Source organism: Paroedura picta, chromosome 3 (assembly GCF_049243985.1).
Source record: "Paroedura picta isolate Pp20150507F chromosome 3, Ppicta_v3.0, whole genome shotgun sequence".
NCBI classification, from domain to species: domain Eukaryota; kingdom Metazoa; phylum Chordata; class Lepidosauria; order Squamata; family Gekkonidae; genus Paroedura; species Paroedura picta.
Window position 1 is genome coordinate 22,900,520 of NC_135371.1, and position 25,215 is coordinate 22,925,734.

Sequence of the window (25,215 nt, forward strand, 5' to 3'; positions counted from 1 at the left end):
TCATGTCCACCCTTAATTGTCTCTTTTCTAAATGGAATGGTCCCAGACTCTTCCCGTAAAAAGTCCCAGATTCTTCCCCTGAGTCTATTCAGAATGATGACCATTCCCAGACGTCGATAACTTATCCAAGCAGGATGAATCTGTGCATAATCATGTCAGAAGGATTCATTACAAACTATTCTTGCCCAATCACTAGTCTTATAGTAAGGTAAAGGTAAAGGAATCCCCTGTGCAAGCACCGGGTCATGTCTGACCCTTAGGGTGACGCCCTCTAGCGTTTTCATGGCAGACTCAATACGGGGTGGTTTGCCAGTGCCTTCCCCAGTCATTACCATTTACCCTCCAGCATGCTGGGTACTCATTTTACCGACCTCGGAAGGATGGAAGGCTGAATCGACCTTCAGCCAGCTGTTGGGATTGAACTCCCAGTCTCATGGGCAGACAGCTTCAGACAGCATTTCTGCTGCCTTACCACCCTGCGCCACAAGAGGCTCTAGTCTTATAGTATCAGGTCTATATATGAATCTTGCGGGAATTTTCCTTTGAAACTCTTCAGCTAGATCCTGGGGGCACTCAGCTGTTGTGAGGCTGAACTGTTGTGAGTTAATAATGAAGAAATTTCCCATGGTCAGGTGAACATTGCTAATAAACTAGATTTGCCATGGTGTGCTAAAAAGGCCCTCCAGTTGTGGCTCCCTGTAGGGATAAGAAGTCTTAATTTTCAGAGTTCATCATTTTCGATTTACACATGTATTGCAATAAGTGGAGGATCAATATTTTTGCAAAATACAGTTCATTTGCACTTGCTAAACTCTCAGGAGACTGTTGACAAATGGTTCTCTCAGAAAAAAGGGGAAGGAATAATGGACATTCTATCTGCATTTCCCCCGATTTTCCTGTTATAGTGTGTGTTTACACTGCACATGATTGTCAACTTGTTCTTGGGGAAGTGAATCTGGATCCACAAATGACATTTCAAATCTAAAATGGGCCACGGAGAGCTAAACCTTTTAAAGGAAAGCTGCGCTGTCTTTGCAACACTAGATGGTAGTCTCAGACCAGCTAAATTTCCACAACAGCTTTGATTTAAAGCACTATTACCACTTTACTCCTGGATAAAGAGAGAAAGGAAAGTCCTTTGCTGATTTGGCTTTTCACAAGACAGTGAGAAAAACAGCCAGCCTCAATGAGCCTATTTCACATATGTCCCCATCTGTACTTTATCACAAAGTTCACTGTAGGAAGCGAAGGCAACTCTGAAACCTTTGAATCTGTTCAGTGTCACATATGGACCATCTTGGAACAGCACAGAAATAGAAACGCCCCCCAGCCCCACCCCAGCTCAGACACGGCCAGTCCTACCCCCATCTCCCAATATCTAAACCAGGCAACTAGATGGCAACTTTGCACAGATGGCCTGGACAGGTTGAAATGGGGGAGAGGTTCCTGTATCCCCCTTAACATTTTACCTCACAAAATAGCTCGGGTGTGCGTGTGTTATTTTCTCAGCCCCATTTTGGTCAGAAAATTGGCACCAACTGGGAGATCCTCCTCTCTCGTTGCCATCGTGGTCCTGATTAGAATTGGGCTCTTCAGGGTGTTCCCTGACTCTTCCAGATGGAGACACATTACCTAGGATGAACCCAGGAATGGCATCTCTTCTAGCTTGGCCCCCAGCCATGAAAGCGGCAGCACGAATCAAGCAGACTTTTAAGGAAGCCAGATTGTTGATGCTTCATTTGTAGCATATACATCATCCCTCGCTATTCCCAGTGTTTCACCATTACACCCTGTTGGAGGGGTTATAGGATTTACAACACCTACATATGGGAAGTCCATATTATCCCCATATTTGTGATGGAAGAAGGGAAGATGAGAAAGAGTGGCTTGCTACCTATTCACTCAACTCTCATCTGTGCCATTTTATTTAATAATTAACACATTTATTTCCTACCATTCCTCATGGTTCAAGGTGGCACTGCATTTTGTACACATTCTCCAAACTGTCCTCCAAACCCTATTTAGAAGTTCAAACTATACACCTGTGTGTAAGTTAAGAGGTGAGAATTACAGTCACACCTGAGGACCTGCCTATTCAGCATACCCCAATCTTCCTTCATGAAGCAAATGTAAAATACATGTTCTTGTATTAAGTGCCATCAAGTCACTTATGGTGACACTATCAGTTAATGACCTCCAAATACTGTTAACAGCCTTTCAGATGTTGGAAACAGAAGACTTTGGCTTCATTGACTGAGTCAATCCATCTCATGCTGGGTCTTCCTCTTTTCCTACTGCCTTCAACTCTTCCTAGCAGTATGGTCTTTTCCAGTGATTCTCATATTCTCATAATGTGGCCAAAGTATGATAGCCTCAGTTCAGTCATTTTAGAGTCTAGGGAGAGTTCAAGCTTGATTTGATCTAGTACCCACTTATTTGCCCTTTTGATGCACCATGATATGCAGAAAATTCTCCTCCAACACCATATTAAAAACGAATCTCTTCTTGTCAGCTTTCTTCATTGTCCAACTTTCACACCCATCCATAGTTATGTGGAATACTATTGGATGAATTAGCTTGATCTTGGTTGCCAGCAACACATTCTTACATGGAAGAATTTTTTTAATCTCCTTCATGATTGCCCTTCCCAATGCACAGTCCATACCTTCCATTTTTGTTTCTCTGATGAACTAATAGTTGGTGCTAGGGACCTTCATACATAGGCACCATGCTCATGTTCTCTGTGGAAGTCTGGTAACTGGAGCATTTGCCTCTGTGGTCATGATCCTCATGTCCTACAAAATGGCCTACATGTACAATCCACCTCCCCCCACTTCCGTATTCTAATCTCTCTGTAAGGTATCGTCATAGAAGACAGTGATAACATTATTTTGTTCTTTTATAGTTTCAAAGCTAGAATAAGTGGTAAAAAGAAAACATTAGCATGTATTTTATGTAAGCTAATAAAACGACTTTTAACTTTGAAAAGAAATAATCTGCATTCTGCACAGTGGATGGGAATATAATAGAAGGCAAAATCAGGAATACATTAGCTGTAACTCGGCCATTTCACAGTTTCAACAGATTGCAAAGTATTATTGATTTCTATACATAAGCTCCAAGAAAAAAAAAGAAGAATTAAAAAACTTTCCAGAAGACTGAAAAGTCAATATCGACCAGCCGGCAATGACATTTAGGAGAGCGGTGTTTAGCTGATGAAAATAAATAGCAGTAAAATAGGTTTTCACTTGTAATTTTTATCTAATATCGCATGAGCTTGGTAGCTGTTTGCAAGTGTCATCTCATGCATCATTACTGACGGGAGGGACATGTGTGGAATGAACAAAGGATGAGGTCTGGGGATGGCACACCTGAGCTTCTGAGATGATAGAGAAAGCTCTCTGTTTGATGTATGATTTTGTTCCGTACAAAGAATGCGGGTGGATTCATGTCGTTATTTTCTCCCTCAATAATAGAGTGTCCACAGAGTGGTACCACAGAGTGGATAGCGGCTTTTCCCTCTATTTTGCAGGAAGGTGGGATTGCATTCCGACTCAATGCCACCTTCCTGAAAAATAAAAAAACCTGCTGCCCCACTGCATGACAGAACCTCTCCGCTGCAGCTGCGTCTCCCAGGGGGATACATTTCAGTGAGGAACTGGGTGCCCCATGGAAATGTGTCCCCCATGGGGACACAGACAGCTGTGGAGTGTGCAGCTATGCACTGGTGGTGCCCCGACGCAGCCATGGACATGCAGAATCGGTCTAAGCGACACTTTCCCCAGTGCTTCATCTCCATATCTGGAAAACTTTAAGTTGTTGATTTCTGCCTGTTGTACAGCTATGAAAGTGAAGAAACATCTTTCCCGAAAAAAAGGTGGCCGCTTCAACAACAGGATCAATTCACTCCATCATTTCTCTCCCACTGCTGGCTGCTTAGTTTTCCAAGCCAGTTCTCTCCTTCCCATGACTCCTGGTGCTAAATACACATCCAAAATCTGGCAGGTTTGTGCTGGCAGGAGAAAGCTCACTGGTGGCATTGTGGAAGCCCTTGAAGTTGTCAGGGAATTCTGCTGTGGTTTTGGCCAGGATGAGTAATTAAATTTAACCAGGCATATAATGGATGATCAACACAAAGCAGCAATGTTACCTGGTCCATTCCTGCAAAATAAATCTCAGTTGATGACAGGCTAGGCTTCAGAGCCTTCCTGCCAGTGACTCTTGATAGGTCTGCCCTTGCTGGGATCTCACTGCTCCGGGACAGGAGAGTATAAATTGAAAATAAAGGCTATTGGACTTCTTGTTACATGTACATGAGAAGAAATACTAGTATGTATTACTAGTATGTTCATACATATCCTCTTTGCTGGAGGAAGAGTATCAATGTTGGGGGAAAAATAGGATACCCTCTGCATCAGCCATCCCCACCACTTGGGGAGTTCCTATGTTTAATGGTGCCACCCTGTGCCCAATTATGAGGGCCACCAACTGCTGGGTGAGGACTGGAGATCTCCCACTGTGATCTCCAGATAACAGAGATCACTTCCCCAGGAGAAAATGGCTGCTTTGGAGGGTAGAATTTTTTCCAGCCAAAGGAATGTCTCCTAGGATGGGTTGCCAACATCCAGGATCTTCTAGGAATGCCAGTCTCCATGTGGAACCCGGAGACCCCCTGAATTCTTGCTCATCTCCATTCTAAAGATATCCTCTTCGGAGGGGCGGACGACGACTCCATAGCATTGTACTCCACTGAGATTTCTCCCCGCCCACAATACTGCCAACTTCCAGCTCCATCCCCAAAGTCTTCAGGCATTTCCCAACACAGAGCTGGCAACCCTAGGATCTCCTGCCATTACAAGTGCCCTCCAGATTACCAAGATCAATTCCCTGAGAAAATGGCTGCTTTGGAAGGAAGACTCTATGGCAGTGGTCCCCAACCTTTTTATCACCGGGGACCAGTCAACACTTGATAATTTTACTGAGGCCCGGGGGTGGGGGGTAGTCTTTTGCCGAGGGACGTCGCCGCCGCCTGAGCCCCTGTTCTACTTTCCCGCTGGTGCCCTGGACTTCCCGCTATCTGCTGGGGGGGTGCTACCAGCAGCAGCTATGCAGTGCCATGCCGAGGGGGAGCCCCAGCCATGGAGGCTGCCGGAGAGCACCAAAGGTGAGCTGGTGGCAGAGTGGCAGGGCAGCCCCCGAGGCAGCAGCCAGGGAGGAGGACAAGGAGGAGCCACGGCCCGGTACCAACTGATCCCCGGACCGGTACCAGTCCCTGGACTGGGGGTTGGGGACCACTGCTCTATGGCATTATAGCCTGATAAAGCTCCTCTCCTCCTTAAACTCTGCCCTCCCCAGACTCCTCCCCCCCAATTTCCAGATATTTCCCAACTCAGAGCTGGCAACCCTACTTCCTAGGCCTCTCCGTGATATGTTAAGTTTCTGGGCTCAGGGAATACATCTTATGGAGGCTCATTCAGCTGGCTTCTACCTACAGTCTGAAATAGTATAGCTCCCAGATGCAGGTTTACCACCATGATAAGAACTATCCCATTTTGTTTTGGGCTTTGCAGATTTTTGTGCCATGAGTCCAGTCTGTTTTTCAACCTGCGCTGGCTTGCAATCATCTTTCACAAATGTTGCAAAGGCAGTACAATTCCACTGTGTTTTCTCTCTCTCTCTTCCAGAGGGATCTGTCTCTACCGTAGGCTAGAGCAAAACAATAAGTTGCACTTGCTATAGAATCTTAACAGCTGTAGAAGTGAAAACAAGCAGGAATGCAATGAATATTCAGTAGCTTACATGGGTATATTCCTTTTCAAGGCAGACTTCAAAGTGCCATTCCCTTTCTGTTTCCATCTGCTCTTCAAAATGCAGCCACTGACACCTGCTGATTACCTGCAAGTTCTCTTTGGTCTCACACTGCCCCTACTTTGAAATCAGATTTGCCTTGGTAAAAGCCTAAGTAAGGTTAATCCCAGGAATGTTCTTCTCACATCAACAGCATCAACTGGTACGAAAGAAAGCACCAAAGGCCGGCCCCCCTGCCCAGCTTTGCTCATTTGGCTTCCGTGTGTCAAATTAATTTCGCCCATGGGGGGTAATAAAACATCACGGCTGTATATTTTCTGTAAACACCATCTGATTTAGAAAGCCAAGATTTCTCTTAACATCCAAAATTTGAACGGGGCACAGGTTGGTTCTAAGAAGCGACTGAGCAACACAATTTAAGAAGCCACTGAGGCGTGTAATTGAGTTTGTCAGAGTAATTGTATTTTGGGATAGATAGCATTTTTTTAAAAAAAATTAATTGCTAGTGAGTCTTGTATTTAGGGTGCTGATTAATTCTATTAGAGGAATCAATTAGATGGAGAGGGGAGCTGCGTGTTTCTCGATTACATCTAAATCACTGTAAGCCCTGTATCTAACTTTGCTTTTGCTAATTCTGTGTGCGGTGGGAAAAGAGAAACCCACGAAGGAGGGTCTGTGTCTGATGCAGATGCAGAATTCATTAATTACGAAGCCTCCGTATTCGATGCTAATGATCTTTAGCAAAATGGGTTTCCCTCCCTGTTTTTAGGAAAACATATATTTGAAAATTACCAATGAGCACAAGGGTTGATTTAGCTGCAGAAGAATTTTCTGTTGTTTCCTTGGTCCTCAATTGCAATTCACTAGAATGTTGCAAGCAGCCAGTTGTCAGAGCGCGTTTATTAACCCATCATAAGGGTGTGTTAACAACCAGTAGTGTATCTAAGTGGGTGGCCTGAAGAATTGGATATGTATATAAGGCCTGCGTGTACTTCTTGTTGCAGGCGAAAGTGTTACCAGCTCTTCAAGTGCCAGTCGTGGACTTCCAAGCCCAATGGGGTGATGGTTAGTTTCAGAACCCCATAAGGGTGATACCATGTAAGTCCTCTCTGGTCGATTCCGCACCACCAGAGCCACTCCGGGCTGCCGCCAGTGCATTGCTGCAGAGCTGCATGCTCCGCAGTGTACTGCGTCCCATGGGGGACATATTTTAGCACCGCAAAGCTGTCCAGGGCATTTTTTGTCCCCTGCAGGTCTCCATAGGGAGGGAAGCAACTGATGGGCCTGCCATGGGACAGGCCCTGTTGGCCCTTGCAATGCCAAAAGGGAACCCATAAGAACCCGTGTTCCGTTAGTGCAGGGCTTCTGGGGCCCAATCTGCGCCAGGGCCAGGAGGATAGTGGCTTGGCTTCCTCATCATGTGAACACAGGGATTAGCCCCGGGTCCACCCTGGCCTTTATTGCCCATGTGGAATCAGCCTCTATGTGAAATTCCACAAGTCCAAATCATCTCTCCAGTTTAGTGATTTTTGGCCAACAAGAAGATTCTTTCAGCAAACTGCTTGTTCTGTACACTGGCACTGCCATTTCTGGTGCAGTAAAGAGTCAGCAGTCATTTGATATTAGCTGAGCATTATTAGCCTGAAGCCCCCGTTGAAGGTTAGCTTTGATAACCATAATGGCTTAATTCAACCCTCATACGAAAACATGTCTTAACTGAATGAAGTGGTTGTCCGAATGTGTGTCACTCCACTAAATATTGTTAGAGTTGCCAAAATAGGATTTGAAAGCATGATTGGAAGCCGGTTTGAGGCTACAGTGCCTTCCTTGGGAATGCACACAAATCAGCTCACGAGACAAAATTTGGCATGAACTGGGGCCAGTTTGGAGCCTCTGAACTGATCTTTTGTCCAATTCAGCTTTTCTGACTGCTGATATCTCAACATCTTTAAGAAGGACTTGAAGACCAGGTGGCTCTCTATTCACTATTGCGGGCCTTTATATTTAATGCATGTTTTAGATCATGGGTAAGTCAAACTGTGGCACTCCAGATATCCATGGACTACAATCCCCATGAGCCCTTGCCAGCAAACGCTGGCAGGGGCTCATGGGAATTGTAGTCCATGGACATCTGGAGGGTCACAGATTGACTACCCTGTTTTAGATCATGCAGTTGAGGTCAGATGGGGTTAAAACAAAATTGTTCTAGGCTATTGGATGTAGCCCTTAAGAACTGGTAGAAAGAGCTGCAAATTGAGATCTAGTCCCTGATGGAAGTGCTTAAGTTTTGCAGGGCCTGTAAAATGATGCTCTTTCGCCAGGTTTACGGTTCAGGCTGTAACAAACTAACATAGCCAACAACATGTACAGACTTCCTTCCATTAATTTCTGGGGTATTCCCATCACTAAACTGAAAGGTAGATTCAAATGACTAGCCGTGTTGGTCTGAAGTAGCACAATAAAATCAGAATCCAGTAGCACCTTTAAAGACCAACAAAGATTTATTCCAGGCACTTGAAAGCTCACACCTTGAATAAATCTTTGTTGGTCTTAAAGGTGCTACTGGATTCTGATTTTATTAAACTGAAAGGTGTGCTCAATCAGAGCACTGCAAGGTTTTTATTTGTTTTAATTGTAATTTTAATGGTGCAAATGTATATATGTATGGGCAGTCTAGTAAACCAATAATAAATGAATTAATAAATAACAAATTAAAAAGGAGTGTAATCAATATAATGTGTTTTGCATTTGCAGAAGTGTGTATTTGTATGTGTGGGAGGGGCAGTAGGCCTGGGAGCCAAGGGGGCAGCAACCCAAAAAGGTTTGGGAACCACTGGTCTAAAGCATTCTTGACAAGTGCATTCTTTGTCCAGCTGCTGCTTGAAGACCACCAATGAGGGGGAGCTCACCATCTTCTTAGGTAGTGGATTCCACTGCTCTGACTATAATTCTGCCCCCACCCCCCAATATCCTGCTGGTATCTTTGTGCTCATAATTTAAACCCATTGTGAGTCCTATCTTCTGCGGCCAACAGGCACAGCTCCCTGCCCTCCTTTGTCACAGCCTTTCAAATCCTTATAGAGAACAGTCATGCCCCCGCCCCCCACTCAATCTTCTCTTCTCCGGACTGAATATTCCTTAGTCCCTCAGCTTTTCCTCATATGGCCCCGATTATTTTTGTTGTACTCTTATCACCTGCACCTAAATAACTGCACATAGTCCTCTAGGTGCGGCGTGACCAATGCAGTGTACAGCAGGACATTGACATCTTGTGAGTTGGACGTTATGCCTCTGTTGATTATACAGTCCAAGACTGCATTAGCCTTCTTTGCCGTTGCATCACACTGAATGGCTTGCATGTCAATTGCACAGAGCATAATGAAGTCTATTTTGGGGACAGTAACCTTAGCCTTACATTGTCTAGTCATCCAGGAAGCCAAATTGGGAAACTAATAACTTGCAGGATAACTTGCCTTTGTATAATTATGCAAAAATGACATCTTCATTAATCATTTTTTTCTTAATGAATTTTGAAACAGGTGTTCCTACTGGTAAGCACTCCGAGGAGCCATTAGCTCTCTGCCTTGCTGTTTGTATTATATCTATAGTAATTAGCCTCTCAGCCAAAGCTCTCTCATTTTCTCCTGTTTTTACCACCCCCCAAACAGGTTTTGATTCCTCCAGAAAGAGGTATTGCAAACAGCGGTTGTGGCAAACCATTACAAAAAGTTGTGCATATTCTGCACGTTTGATTGACCTCAAACATTTGTAATCTAAATGGGCATCATGAGAATCCCAGATGTAATCCCCCCATCCCAAATCTCTCTTTCCTCCTAAAGTTTCTAGCTTTGTTTGACTGCTCTTATACTTCATGCAAGCTTCTCTGCATAAAATTGTGTGCAGTAGACGTCTGGTGAAATTCGTTTTACATATATACAGCAATAAGCAATTTGCAAAGAGCTGTTACAACCTTTATTATTTACCTCCTTGTTTACAATCTTTGTTCTCACTGCACCTTTGTAATGTAGATCGTTATTTTAATAGACAGAGAACAAGAAATTCTCGCTCCCAGCAATGCAATAATCCCAATGCAGTGAGATTAGTCATGCCTGTTCCAGCTAAAGCCAATTCACTGCCTGCCTGGAGGACACACTGGCACTGTCAAATATTAAAGCCCAGAGAGGAACTGAGTTGCAAACCCAGTAATTAGGAGGATAGAAGAAGAAGAAGAAGAGTTGGTTCTTATATGCCGCTTTTCCCTACCCGAAGGAGGCTCAAAGCGGCTTACAGTCGCCTTCCCATTCCTCTCCCCACAACAGACACCCTGTGGGGTGGGTGAGGCTGAGAGAGCCCTGATATCACTGCCCGGTCAGAACAGTTTTATCAGTGCCGTGGCGAGCCCAAGGTCACCCAGCTGGTTGCATGTGGGGGAGAGCAGAATCGAACCTGGCATGCCAGATTACAAGTCCGCACTCCTAACCACTACACCAAACTGGATATGGGACTTCAAGGCCTCATTTCCTTATCTTTTCTACTTGGCAGCGAGTGTTCCCTGGCTTCTGTCCCAAAAGATAACCTAGTATCTACAACCTTCCCTCTTTCAATTCTTGGGGCTGTGCGGAAATTTTGTCATAATGGCCTAGATCCTTGTATATGGCTGGAAGGTAACATAAAGGCATGAAAGTGCCTAGATTTCTAGAAACACAAGGGTGTGTACGTAGGGGGTGACAGCTCCATCCTACAGCAGCCCTACAAAATATCCTGAAATACTGTTCCTGGGGGAAACTAGGGGCTTTTCTGCCCACGATAAATATAGTGAAATACTTACCTAATGTTGGTGTTATATTCTGGCCGTTCCGCATGATGTCGCCCACATCCAGCATCTGGCCAGCCAACAGCTCACCACATTCTCCATTTTAAAGTGTGAGTTTGGGAATCACATAAAGTTGATTCACCCATCTCAAAATGTGCTATCGCCCTGAGAACAACCAACAGGCAACAAGCAGAAGGATACCTTGGCACCTTTGGAGGGTGGCCTCTATGGAATTAGACTCACTGAGTGCCATGTCTTTCCCAGGATCCATCCCCAAATCCTTTGGAGATTCTCAACCTCAGTCTTGCAGCCCTACCTCCTTATTGCCTGCTGGTGGCTAGGACTGACTTGGCAACCTACCTGTTGTTGGCTATTCAGAGGATCTGGTTGGCCATTGTGTGTGTCAAGATACTGGACCGGATGGATCGCTGTTCTGATCCAACAGCGCTCTTCTTATATTCATATGAAATCGGGAGGAGGGCGGATCTGTGTTAGCCAAACTTCAGATGTCCATCATTCTACACCGAAAAAGATATTCAGAGAAATGACAGCTGAAAATATTTCCTCACTTTTTAGAAAGCAGCATGCTAGTTCTGCTGGTGGTCCACTGCGTATCGGCTCCTGGTTGGAAGAAGAAGAAGAAAAAAAACATGGCTGGGTTTCACAGTCTGTTCTGTTTAAATATGGGCATCTTTATTATTATTATCTAAATTTATTTCCCGCCACTCCCAAGATTGGCTCATGGTGGGTTATAAGTTGCCCATGCTAAAGACCCTCAGTAAAACCCCATTAAAACAATACAATGCCTAGCACCGGGGGAGCCCCAATCAGATCTTCCTCGCTTTAAAATCTTTAGAATTACCCACGGAATTAAAGCTCAGTTTTTTTAAAAAAAGAAACAAAACATTATTTGAGTTTGGAATTAGGCAAGTGGCAGCTGTACCTGCAAGAGGCAATTTATCTTACTGGAAGTGGATTTGCTACAAAGGCCAACTCCATTCAGGCTGAAAGCATTTCCCCAGTGGGTGGGATCCAGGCTCAATTAATTTCTTACAGAAGGCAGTTCCATGCCTGAAACAGAAATTTCCTGCCTCTCCCATCCCACTGCAGTCCATTGAGTTCCCTGAAATGTTACTCCTGGGGAACAGGGGACCCTCAGGAATGCCATGATGGGTTTCTGGCAGGAATTGGGCTTCTGAGGCAGGAAGGGGAAGTTGGTGAAATTACACCTCCTCTTTCATTAGCGGAAAATTTTGCCTGGTTTCCACCCAGCATTTCCTGCACTGTAATCCAGTGAAGCACAACGTGGAATTCCTACTGCTATCTATAGTCAATTGTGAAGAAAAAGAAGACACATTTTAAAGTTTTGTTTAAGATGTTGAATATCTAAGAGCTGGCACCATTTTCTAAAGGACAATCAAGAAGAGCGGAGCTAAAATTTCTTAAAGTTCATCTCATAAGCAGGAAATAATATATGAAGACTATAACAAAAAAGTCTACGGAGTCTGTGACGTGTGCTGAGTATTTTGTACACCGGAAGAGTCTTATTTGGCTCCCATTAATACAGCAAAGCAGCCATGAGACTTCTACATGGTAGGTTTTCCTGCATGTAAAGGTAAAAGGTAAAGGTATCCCCTGTGCAAGCACCGAGTCACGTCTGACCCTTGGGGCGATGCCCTCCAGCATTTTCTTGGCAGACTCAATACAGGGTGGTTTGCCAGTGCCTTCCCCAGTCATGACCATTTACCCCCCAGCAAGCTGGGTACTCATTTTACCGACCTCGGAAGGATGGAAGGCTGAGTCAACCTTGAGCCAGCTGCTGGGATTGAACTCCCAGCCTCATGGGCAAAGCTTTCAGACAGCTACCTTACCACTCTGCGCCACAAGAGGCTCTTCCTGCATGTACCTTGCTCCAATCGCCTGGTAGCAGCTATTCTTTCCCCATGCCACATGGGCCTTTTCAGGTTGTTTTATTTTTAAAAATTGGCAATTGAATATTGTTATAAGGAAATCTGGTTCACTGAATTCCCAGTTTCGTTTAAATCAACTAATCAGTCAGTCTGTCTGTCTGTCTACCAACCAAGTATTTTCCATGTCAAAAATGTAAAGGGGAAGACATCTCTGCAACAAAAGGGGCACGGATGTTATTAATTATAATACTTGTTGTATTGTATTGTAACTTTAAATGTTGTTAACTGCCCCAGGACACAAGTGTGGGGCAGGATATAATTTGAATAATAAATAAAAATAAATTTAAAAATTGTACTTAAAAAATAAAAACTGAGGGAAGCTGGTACACTGTTGTACTTTTATAAAGATACAACAATTTTCAATTGTCAGGTGAAAACAAAGAAAGTGCTCCACATTTGAGGGGGAGATACCCACCATGGGGAGAAAGGCAGGTAAAATGACTGCCACGTGGGTGGGACTGGGATGATCTGAACTTTCCCACCCACACAGCAGTCAAAGTCAAACTTTGCAGCAAAGCAGACTTGAGAAAGACAAAAGAAAAGCCCAGGAACACCTGAGAGATACGTGAATGTATCACAAGGGTGTAGCGATATAAGGGGAGGAAAACCCCATGAAAAATATCTCCAAATATCATTCTGTTTGCTGAAAGTCAACCCAAATTAAAAGGGCTTTGTCATTAAAAGCACATTGTCAAGGGCCTCTGTCTTAGAGCCTCCTTATACTGAGTCAGACCATAGCTCTATCAAGGCCAGTATTGTCTACTCTGACTGGTAGCAGCAATCCTGAGTCTCAGGTGACCTTCATTGACCGAGGATTCCAGAGTTTGGACCTGGAGTCTACTACATACAAAGCAGATGTCATACCACTGAGCCATAGCCTTTCCTCCCCACCCCAGATTTCTAACAAGAGGATGGGGGCAACAACTGGAAGGTACTCTGATTGGACTTGGGTAGGAGACAAAGTAAATTTCAGATTACTGTCATAAGACACACACACTGTCTCTCTGCATGTTAGAGAGATGGGGCTGTAGATTGTTGGTAGAACTAGTTCTCCCCTGTGCTCATAATTTGAAGGGGACAAAGATAATAAAAGGAATGCATGAGCAGTGGCCTGAGAAAATACACTGGAACATGTGTGCAATTAATTTCTCCAGAGATTGATAAATGCCAAATTGTCCGTTTTTAATAGCTGCCACTTGACAGCTTTAATGTGCTGGGAAACAGATCAATAGATCCTCATTTCAGGCTTCTCTAAGTGAAGAGTATGTATGTGGGCAGGGAAGGTGGCGGAATCATGCACAGAAATGAATTGTTACACCTCCACAGTGGCATCCCTCAAATGCAACATTTCATGCCCACCCACCCATGGCCAAAACCATGCTCTGCTCTCTTGAGAATTGTGGTCTGTCTCACTCTTAAGCCAATAGTGTATTCACACAAGAATCTTAAAAAGATTTGTCACATTTTTCCTTTGTGTTTGGAGGGACATGTCCAAGTTAACCACATAAGAGAAAACACACACAATTAAAAACTGCCGTGGTCAGTGTGAGACCAACACCAGAAGGAACGAATTCCGGCCTTTATCTTACTTTTATCTATAGCTGGAGTATCCTGTCTGCATTCTCTCCTAATGGACCTTATTTGAATCACCTCCTTGGCTAGGGGAGAGATCACTGCTCATTGTGTTTCTCGTTCTGAGAAAGTCCAGAGCATCTGTAACTACTACTGGAGTCTTCGCCTCATTTCACAAGAAGCAGAAATTGGGTCATCTGTGCTTCAGCTCTATTTCCTGAGGGGAGTTTTTGGCTGTGGGTTAAACCAAAACGGCTGAAGGCATCTCACTGGAGAAGAAAGGAGGAGATGTAGCATTTCTTTCTGAAACGGTCAGGCTTTAGTCTGTTGCACAAGCCGATCTGGCAGATTGAAGAGACAGCCACAGTCCTGGTTGAAAACAAATATCACTTTGCCTCTAAAAAAGGGAGGCCGGGGGAGGGAGGCGGCTGGTCTTAAACGGAACATCATAATCATGCTTTCGGTGAATATGCTGCTTTAACAAACAAACACATCTTATAAATAAAAATCCCACGGACTGACCTTGTGGAAGATCTTTCCTGGCAACTGCAACGCTACGGGATAGATTTGTATTTCTGCTCTGAAGTTAAAGTGCCAAGATGTCAAAAGCAATGACGATACACATGTCCCCATTCGGAAGACCATATGCATTCGCCACAAACTGAACTGCATGAAGCACTGATGGGTTCTATCTCCAGGCGACTGAGAGAAGCCTACGAAGCTGAAGAGCCTCGATTCTGTGCTCAGCATCAGTGGCTTTGCATATTGGGAGCAACGGAGGCCGAAGCCTTGCATAGCTTGACAGCACCCATTGCGTGCTGTCTGTTGAAGCTACTGGCCATCTGTTTCCTTCAGATTCACTATTAATAGTTTCTGCAGCATTATCACTGGGTGCATGGCAGCCACAGGTAATGTAGCCATTATGTTTACTCGGCTTTGGAAATCTGGCCCTTGCTGAATTGGTGTCTGTGATCCAATTATGCCATGTCATGCTATTCCCAGTTACTGTGTCTGGGTGTAAAAACTGGACCATGGAGAAGGTTGACAGGAAGGAAGTTGTTTCCTTTGAAATGTGGTGTTGGAGGAGAGTTTTACAGACACTGTGGAGTGCCAAAGAGAGAAATCTGAACTCTCTCTAGAAGCTAAATGATTACATTGAGGCTCTTGTACTTTGGTCACATCATGAGAAGACATGAGACACTGGAAAAGACAATAATGCTAAGAAAAGTGGAAGGCAGCGGAAAAAGAGGAAGACCCAAACTATCATGGATTGACTTAATCAAGGAAGCCAAGGCCCTCAGTTTGCAAGCCCGGAGAAAGGCTGATAACAAGAGACCAGTTGGGAGGTCCTTAATTTATAGGGTCTCCATGAGTGAGAAGCAACTTAATGGTATCTAATACAAACAAATTGGTGCCTACCTGTGGCACATGGAAAATATCTGTTGTGGTGAGTATTTCTATCCTGTGAAAAACCAGGAGGTTTGATCTAATAGCTAGCATCCCATAATGGCAGAGTCATATAGCTGGCTGTGACTATGCACTGAAGGCAGTGCAAAGACTAGCTATAACAAGGAGAAGTGTAACTCCCTCCAGGACAAGCTGACTCCTCAGGCCTTAAGCAGCTTTGCCACTGACCAACTGCAACTTGTCTGGACTGAGCTTCACTTTACTGTCCCTCATCCATTTGTCTCTTCTGGCATCTGCTCAGGATTTCAATCTGAACTCAGCTGTTAAGGAGAAGCAGAGCTGGATGTCACCATTAATGGGTAGATTCAAATGGGTAGCCATGTTGGTCTGAAGTAGCACAATATAATCGGCGTCCAGTAGCACCTTTAAGACCAACAGAGATTTATTCAGGGCTTTCCCTGTCATGTAAGGAGTTCATAGTCTGATGAAGAGTGCTTGCACTTGAAAGCTCAGCCCTGAATAAATCTTTGTTGGTCTTAAAGGTGCTACTGGACTCTGATTTTACCATTAATGGATGACACTTTACTCCAACCCCCCTAGTGATCTTCCATTTGTAGGTGTTAAACAGCAAGGGGGGGGGGGGAGAGGGGAGATGATCGCAGTCCCCTGTCACCACCTTTGGGGAATCAGCCAGTCAGAGTAGGGTAGAACCATGGAAGTATGGTGCTGTTTACATTTTAAAAGAAATTTAAATATGGAGTCCATATATTACCCACAAAACTCCAACCTGTAGATTAAGTGAAAATGGCTCTGCTGACTTTTTCTTTTTTTAAAAAGGGATGGTTTTAAACAATAACAATACACTTAATTTTGATAGCCCTCCCTTCCTGTTTTGCTCTGGGTGAGTCACAACAAAATAAAGCATACAAATAATAGAATTACGTAATTAAAAACAGCATATACATTTAAATAATTTAAAGAACTGCCTCTTGAAAACCTGATGGGAAAGTCTGGCATCTTGGTTAAAGGACTGCTTTCTACAGGCACACACAATCTGGCAACTGGCCTAAAAGGACTAAAAAAAAAAGACGGCAACGCCAATATGCTTCTTTTTTTGCGACTAGGATTGCTACAGGCTTTCAGGAAATGCCCTATCCCTTTAAAAGAGGATAGATTCAAATGAGTAGCCATGTTGGTCTGAAGTAGCACAATAAAATCAGAGTCCAGTAGCACCTTACCTGCAAAGATTTATTCCAGGCATGAGCTTTCGAGTGCAAGCATTCGTCAGACTATGAACTGACCATCATAACAGTAGGAATATATAAGCAAAAGTTAATCCTGTTACATTAGTAGACTGTGTCACAGCATCTAGTCACACAGCCACATGATAACTCTTTTAAAAGAGGCTTATCAATACGACGCTATTGATCAGGTGCATTTATTACGTTTCTGTGCAAAAGCCACAGGACAGTTTTCTGCCGGCAACCCTAGTTGTGGGAGAGCAGAAAGCACAAATTTCAATGCACATGAAAATATATTCAAGATTAACAGTCCGAAACTATGGAGAGCTGGGTATTCCTTATCTGTATAGATTACACTGTAACGGGAGAACCGGGCAGAAGCCGCCTTTCTCCAACACAGCGCCCCCACCGTTCTCAGGGCAAAACGGAAAGAGAAAAGCTTCACTTACTGTCACTGGGCATGCGCTAGATGCCGCCGTGTGCCGATGCAAGCCAGTATTGGTCACATGACCGAGGGGAGGCGGGGCGAAAGGTTGTAATATGGCTGCGCCCATAAGCAGCAAGACTCCAGTGTCTTTGCGGCTATTGGAGAAAGTCTCGTGTGCACATGGATCGGGGGAATTTTTTGGCTTCCCTGACGGTGAGTAGAGGTTTGAATGCGCTTGCTGGAAGCACATAAGTAAGCAAGGGACGTGACGATGCAAGATGGTGCACAGCGCCTCGCAAGGGGAAGCGTTTCGGGGTTTTGGGAAGACAGGGGATGCTGCCTGTTGAATCTTATGTACTTGCGAGTGCTGACCTTGTGCCTCGCATAACGATTTATCTGCTGCCACACTGACCAAAAAGAGGCTTACTTCTAAGTACGTGTATTGGAATTGTAATTTATCATTGGCATAGAGCGTGCACGAGTCTGTTTTGCGTCGTGTGTATAATGGGTGAGAACAAGGGAGTGGTGTGATAATCTAGACAAGGATGAGGAATTGGGGAAATTCTGGGCTCAGGAGTGACTGTGGTGATTCTGAGGATCATCTTTAAACAGCAGTGGTGTGGTGGAGGAGTTGGTGTGGGACTCAGATTGAAATTCTTACTCAGTTGAGCTAGTCACTCTTTCTCATTCAAACTTAGTTCTCAGGCTTCTGAGGGTAAATGAAAGAAGGGAGAACAGATGTATGGCATCCTGAGAGATAATTATCTGTTATACTGTTACAACCACTGTTATTATTGTATTATTATTAAAGAAGATTGTTTCAAGTATGGTTCATAAATTCAATGTAAACCGCCTGAGCCTTCGGGGAGGGCGGTATATATATAATTAACTGATAAAGATTAACCATTTAGGTAATGGTATTGAACCTTTTTGAAACCCTGTCTTTTAAACAAAATGTTCTCTTTGTCATTCGTTAACGATAGGGTTGGGATGCCAATGATTTCTTTTTCGGGCTCTTCTTTGGGACTGGAGATCCTCAAATTTTTGTTCTCCAACTGAGATTGTTCCTGCTCCAGATAGGCTGCTCTTTCCTCCTTTCCTTCCTTCTTATTCCAGTCTACCTTATTGGATTGTTGTACTTTTTTCATATTCCAGTCCCTGGATTGTTGTAAACATAAATACAAGAACTATAAAAATCTTGTGAAAAAAGTTTCAAGGAATATCTTGATATATAGGCAAGCCCTCGGAATTGCTTTTTACTGCTTGGTTCTCTGTACATTAACTTGCTGAGTGCAGTATATTCTAATGAATGTAGGAGTGTGCCTCCTTTACTTTAGAGTGCTTACACTCCTACCGTTAGAAACTTTTATACTGATTTTGAGTAAAGGTATTTTCAGAATATCTTTTAATACAACTACACGTGTAATCTCTGGTCAACAGCAGTCTGTTTCTTTTATCTTTACCATCTTTTCAGAGTCTGGTACAGATTCTCAGAGTGAATAATCCCACGCTATATGATTTGCTTCACACACCTGCTTTGTACTACGAATGTGGAAATCAGTTTATAACACATGAATTACTCATGTAATTTTAGAAAATGTCTCAAAACCTTCACAAAACCCAAATAGTTGGCTTTTGCATAACAAAACCTGAAACAAACTTGTTCTATAGGTGCCAATGCAGTTTTGCCCATGGTCCAAAACTTTTGGGGAAGGGGAATTCATGCAAATGGTACAGGGGAAAGGGCTATCCTTCCATCTCACAAAGCTGCTATCTGGACCACTTCTCCTCCATCTCATCAGCCTTTATTTTAAGAACGAAAATTGGGAGTTTGCCTCCTAGTTTTTATCCTTCATACCAAGAGCTCAGGATAGCGTATGTCGTTCTCCTAGTTATAACAGTGAACTTGGATCTGTAGAATTGGGCTTGATTCCCTACCCCTTCTCCACATGAAGCCTGGTAGATGACCTTGGACCTTTCACTGTTCTCTGAGTGCTCTCTTAGCCCCAACTACCTCTTCAGGTGCCTGTTGTGGAGAGAGATAAAGAGAAAGGTAAGTGTGAGCCACTTTGAGACTCCTTAAGATAAAGCAGGGTATAAAAACCTACTCTTCTTTTTGTCCTCATCCTGAGTCTTGTAATTGCTAAATTGCACTATTCGAATCTCAGAAGTGTGGGAGACAAATCTAGGTTTTTTTTTCTGTACCAGAGGGACAGTTAGCATTAAACTTACTGTAGCAAAAACAAGAGCAAGTCTTATGGCTTTTTAAAGACTTATAGGGGAAGCTTTTGTGTGCCAGAGCTTAGCCTTACTGCTTCAAATTCCTGCAATATATTTTAAGATGGCGAATTGTGAAAAGGCATACAGTGTTTGCACAAAGACGTTCACTTCCCCCCTTTTTTGTCATGATTGGCTATAAACTAGTGATTGGGAACTGGAAGAGATTTGTTGTGTGACTTGTTTTGGGAAGCATTTTAGGTAAGTCCATTCGTAACATATTGCTTAAAAAGATTCAGTTATGCAGTTTGTCAGAGCAACATACAGATCATTTTGAGAAAGTGGGGGCGCCATTATGTGGGCTTATGCCTTTGTCTGAGTATACATTGGGATGGCTCTGCTTGGAAGACATTCTCAGTGCTGCGTTATATATACACTTTATAGAATGTGGCATATTTTAATATAAAAGATGGAAAAAGAATCTAGGGATGATTTGTGGAGCTAGAGATGTATATATGTTCTATAATTGCACTTGCAAGGGCTGTCTTTGTAAAATATACTTACGTCCAGATAAACCTCTGGTAACTTACAAATTGTCTTTCAGAGATGTAAACAGACTACCTCATGCTTTGTATGCATTTGGTAAGAATTTGCAGGCCTCAAACAACACTTTGCGAGGCCCATGCCAAGCTATTTGTTTCAGCTCTGTAGCTTTAATTCCATCCTCCACAAGGTATGTTACACCTGCACAAAAAACTGCATATGTAAGTAAGTACTCATTACAAACGTAAGCAGCCATAGTTCAGGCTGGTTTTTGCCCAGCTGAGTGAAAGAAACTGAAAACAAGGGATATAAAATCACTCCTACCATATAACAAAATGTGAATAACTGGAGTCATAAAAAGGTAACCACAATTAGAAACATAGAGCTGGAAGGTATCTCAAGGGTCATCTTGTCCACCCCCCCCCCCAACACAAGAAATTCACAACTACCCCCTCTCCCACAGTAACTTCTGCTCTATTTCCAGAGGCCCTCCAGGATATCTGCCCAATCTTACCTGGAGGAAAATCCCTTCCTGAACCCAAAGTGGCCATCGGCATTACCCTGAGCAGTAGTTCATCCCTTCCTGCCCTCCATCTGGTATCTGCCCAATTTCACACGATCATCCTTGCTGCCAGGTGGACATCTAGCTTTTCCTTTAAAACCTCCACAAAGGAGGAGAGCCCACTACTTCCCAAGCAAGCCTATTCCACAGAGGAACCACTCTGTCAGGCAGTTCTTCCTAATGTTTAACCAAAATTATTTTCATTGAGTAGCGGGCATAGTGTGCCTTGATAAAATGTTGAAATGAATCAATCGTGTTACTAGAAAACTGCTTTTATGTATTGTCAGAACTTTAATATACCAATCAAAGATAATTAATGTAACTATTTCTCAGTGGGATACCTTATGCGGACTTAACCTGTCATTCCCTCAAAGTCACTGTTGTCTCACTGGCAGTCTTCAAGAAAAGGTTGGATACACACTTTTCTTGGATGCTTAGGGCAGATCCTGCATTGAGCAGGGGGTTGGACTAGATGGCCTGTATGGCCCCTTCCAACTCTAGGATTCTATGACTGACCGTGCTTGCCTGGGGTCTCACATAAAGATCTGTCCCATCATTAACTACTTGATCTTTTAACTGGGGATGCTAAGGGCTAGGCTAGGGACCTCCTGCTAGTAAAGCAGGTGCTTTGCCACTAACTTTGCACCTGAGGTCCTTAGCTAGAGATGATGGGGGGCAATAGGCTTGGGAGCATACATGTGCAAATCATGTGTTAAAATCACTGACTTATTAGACCTCTCCATTGTTTCTAGAGGACAGGTCTATGCAGCACAAACTGAAGGTGGCTTGCAGGTGCCTCGTGTACATGAAGTCTATTCATATTAGTAGAACATATATTTCAGAAGTCAGGTGAAAGTAGGAGAATGCAGTCAACCTTAAAGCTGCAAATGAAGCACGGAGAGAGGGCGTCTTTTCCCCCTTGCTGTCCTTTGCCCAATCATTACTATTTTCCACAGATGGAGTAGAGTTTCAGGTGTCTGCAGTCCCTGGCAGATGCTCCATTAGCCACTTCATGAATTTAAATTGCATGTAAGATAGAGAAGTTTGAAATCCAAAGAAGCAATTAGTAACTTTTGATTCATGCTTTTGCCAGGTGGCAAGATTAAAATCAGATCAATTTTCCTTTTCTTTTTTAATCACTTGCTGGAGATAAGAATTCTGACGGGGGAGGGAAAGCTAGCAGGATATGGGGTGGGGGTGGGGGTTGGAAGGGAGAGGAAATCAATGCATGCAAAATAGCCAAGCAGATTAAAAGAGTAATTAACTTATTGATTTAAACTTTAACTATAGCTAGTGAGCACCTCTTGAATAGGATAAGAAGGAATATGGGAATGGAAGATACCTTTACTCAGTTGCTGTTATCAAAACAAGCTTTCATCAGCACCTTGTGGGCTGAAACAAATCTCTGCTGGCTTGATTTTTGGGACCAAATGAATGTTTTAATGAATGCTTGGGTGCTTACTTGGGTTGGGGGGAGGGGTTTGTTAATTTATGTTACTTGCTCCCTTCCAGGAAGGAATTTTGTTAAAGGCTGCCATGTGATAGCACAGCCAACAAGTGCCTTCAACATTTGTGATGTCATTTTGCCATATATGCTGGTGCTGGTCTTCAAAGGAAAAGGAAGCCAGCGTGTGTAAAACTTCCTGGCTTGGTCACCTTTGGCCGGTTTTTAACTCGCCACTGGTAATTAGCCAGAGCTGGCAACCCCTCATGGGTGATGAGCTGAGGTAGGTTGCCATGGCTTGCCTATGCCACGTTAGTGTTCCTTGGCGATCTCCCATCCAAATACTAAGTAGGCTGACAAGGCAGGGAACTGGAGGCTGGACAGAAGAATGAGGAGCTCACAACTTTGAAATCTAAACCCTGGTTTGTCTGCAGCTCCATTCTTTCCTGTTGATCAGAGCTCTCTGTCTGTTGAACATCTGGCTAGGCTAAGCTCTCATCCAGCTCAGATTTATGTGAAGCTGGTTGTTCCTGCAAGGCTTTTTGTCCAGGAAGTACTCCCTAACAGGGGCTGGGCTCACAGAACCTTTGAGGCTATATGCAGCTTGGGTCCTACCTATCTGAGGGACCGCTTATCTTCTTATGCCTCCCGCAGGTCCCTTTACTCTGCGGGTATGAATTTGTTGGTTGTTCCGGGCCCCTAGGACATTCGCCTGGCCTTGATCAGGGCCAGGACCTTTTTGGCCTTGGCCCCAACCTGGTGAAATGAGCTCCCATAAAAGCTTAGGGCCCTCACAGAGCTATCTGGCCACTCCCCCTCCCCCAGGACCTGGAAAGGCTGCAGAGTATTCATCAGAAGGGGCAGCTCTCACACAGCAGGGACCTGCAGCCTCTGAGGGAAGTGGAAGGAGGAGGGGGTGGTCAGGGATGGGGGACGGAAGGCGATTGGCTGGGCAGACAGGCAAGCCGGTTGGAGGAGGTGGTAATCAGAGGTGGGACAGCCACCCTGAGTGGGTGTTAAGCGCTGAGTGGCACTTAAGCCATGAGACATGCTCCTCCTCCAAGGCCTTACCAGAAATATATTATGTGGAACAGATTGCATTTATACCGCCCTCCCCTGAGGCTCAAGAACCGATAGGGAACTGAGGCTACTGTAGGCCAGGGTCCCGAATTTTGTTAAATTTGTAGGTGCTTTGGGAATTTTGTGAATGAGAAGTAGGTGCCACCATAAAATGTCTGCCATGAGATGCTGGAAGGTCGCAGACAAAGATGATGACTTTAACTCTTCTGAGGCACCTCCTGTTTGGGTGAGGTGGAGAAAAGCCAGAATTAATTTTGGGAAGAAACAAATGAGTACCAGGAAAGCCAATGGGAGGCACTGTGGTGCCCATGAGTGCTGCTGTAAGGCTGCTAAGTGAATATATGGCCAAGTAAGAACCGTTGGTCTTCACTCCCCACCTTCTAATATTATAATGTATTGCACCACATGAGAGTTCTCAGTTTCCACTAATTGCCCAACTGCATCCATTTTTGTCTTTCTGTTGTAAGTAATGCATATTTTTCCTTATTTTTTTAATCTCCCTATTTTCCCAGGCTGGAGGACTAGCTGGAATGTGTGTTGACCTGGTATTGTTCCCTTTGGATACAGTCAAAACTAGATTGCAAAGTCCCCAAGGATTTAAGAAGGCTGGTGGCTTCCGTGGCATTTATGCAGGTGTTCCTTCTACAGCTGTAGGATCTTTCCCAAATGGTAAGGATGTGTTGTGTAAGTTAAGTATTTGAGGTTGTTGTGGGTACTCATGGTAGGTAGGGTTGCCAACTCCAGGGGGTGGCTGGCACTCTGTTGGGATTTCAGCTGACCTCCTAGAGGAAAATGACTACTGTGGAAAGACGTTTCTGTGGCATTATGCTCCTTTGAAGTCTCTGCCCTCCTTAGGGTCAACTTCCCAACCTTGAGCTGGCAACTCAAACGGTAGGTAAAAATTTTGTGCATGATTTCTAGGCCATCACCTTGTTTGTCCCACTAAAAGGCTTGAGGGCTCTGAGATTCCTCTCTCTTCACCTCCGTAGGCTTGCCCTTGCTGGGTGTCTCAGACAGCTCTCTCCAGGCCTCATAATAGGGAAAGGAATTATGCCACCTTATTCCTTCTCCTTTCCCCAGGACCACAGCTCTTGTCATATCAGAGCTATTTGCTCTTCTTCTGGACATACCTGGCTTCTCTCCAAGGGAAGGGTAGTTATTTGCTTCCTACCCATCCCTCTTACTGGGCTGCTGGGTAGCTCCTCCTTGAAGCTGTTTCACTCCTGCCCTATTGGTTATGCCAGAGCTTGAGTGGGATAGACTATCACCCTCAGTCCCTGCCCCTACTTTTTCCTGGTTTGGGCTGCTGTTGGGCTTGCTTTACCTGCTGCAGGCTTCTGTGGCCCTGCCTTAGCTTCTTCAGCCCTGCCCTGGTTTCTGTTGAAGCTGTGGAGACAAGGACCTTGGGTTGTTTTCCAGGAGTCTGCCAGGCTCTGTCAGTGGGAGTGGGTCTACTGGGAGCTTCCTTGGCTGCAGTGGAGGGTCTGTTGCTACCTCTGGACAAGGGCAGCCTGTACATTGTAGAAATCAGTATTGTTATCCATCCTGCCCTTCAACGAAACCACCGCAAATTTCTTTTCTGAGGTGTCTTTGCTTAGCATTATAGATGGCTACTCTCTACTCATTGACCAGATAATGAGTACTTGTTTTGCTTCTTGAAGCTCAAGTTGAGTTGCCCGTGAACTTGCTGTCTCCCATGTTCTGCGTGTCCAGCTGATTGTTCCGGGGGAAGACTCTTGAATTTTAGAACAAGTGAACGTACCCTCTGTCTCAAATTGTAACACATTTCAGCATATGCTGGAGTTCAGCTTGTGTTCACAAGCCAAAATGTGATTTTTAAAATAAGTCCTGCTGACATTGTGCATTTTGGCTTGAATAACCGTGTTGTTCAATACTTGGCGGACTGCAGTATCGGAGTTTGGTGAAGCTGAAGTTGATTATATATTGCAAGGACCAAGCAAGCATTCCTTTGCAGAATGTATTTCCCCAAATTAACAAAATAAAAATTGTAACATCAAATTACAAAAGTATATTGAGATAATATTCATGGTTCTCAGTACATAAGATTTAAAAAAAATGGACTTCCTTGGATTATTTACCTGGTAAGAGAACCCAGTAAAGGACAGTGGAA

General features: G+C 44.1%; 1 protein-coding gene and 1 long non-coding RNA gene across 8 annotated transcripts in view; one reads left to right on the forward strand and one right to left on the reverse strand.

Moving 5' to 3' along the window:
* Nucleotides 1-16,890, reverse strand: part of LOC143834546 (uncharacterized) — a 71,543-nt gene extending 54,653 nt beyond the window's left edge. Inside the window, exons 1-2 of the long non-coding RNA XR_013229810.1 lie at nt 16,809-16,890; nt 10,982-11,242 (exon numbers count right to left, since the gene is read on the reverse strand). This is a non-coding gene — a long non-coding RNA (uncharacterized LOC143834546). The remainder of the gene's footprint in view (nt 1-10,981; nt 11,243-16,808) is intronic.
* Nucleotides 16,891-17,322: 432 nt separating this feature from the next.
* Nucleotides 17,323-25,215, forward strand: part of SLC25A26 (solute carrier family 25 member 26) — a 129,741-nt gene continuing 121,848 nt past the window's right edge. For all 7 annotated transcript variants that reach the window (XM_077325101.1, XM_077325105.1, XM_077325100.1 and 4 more), the window contains exons 1-2: nt 17,323-17,451; nt 23,597-23,753. In XM_077325101.1, the coding sequence (XP_077181216.1) occupies nt 17,419-17,451; nt 23,597-23,753 (190 nt within the window). In that variant the 5' untranslated portion in view covers nt 17,323-17,418. The remainder of the gene's footprint in view (nt 17,452-23,596; nt 23,754-25,215) is intronic.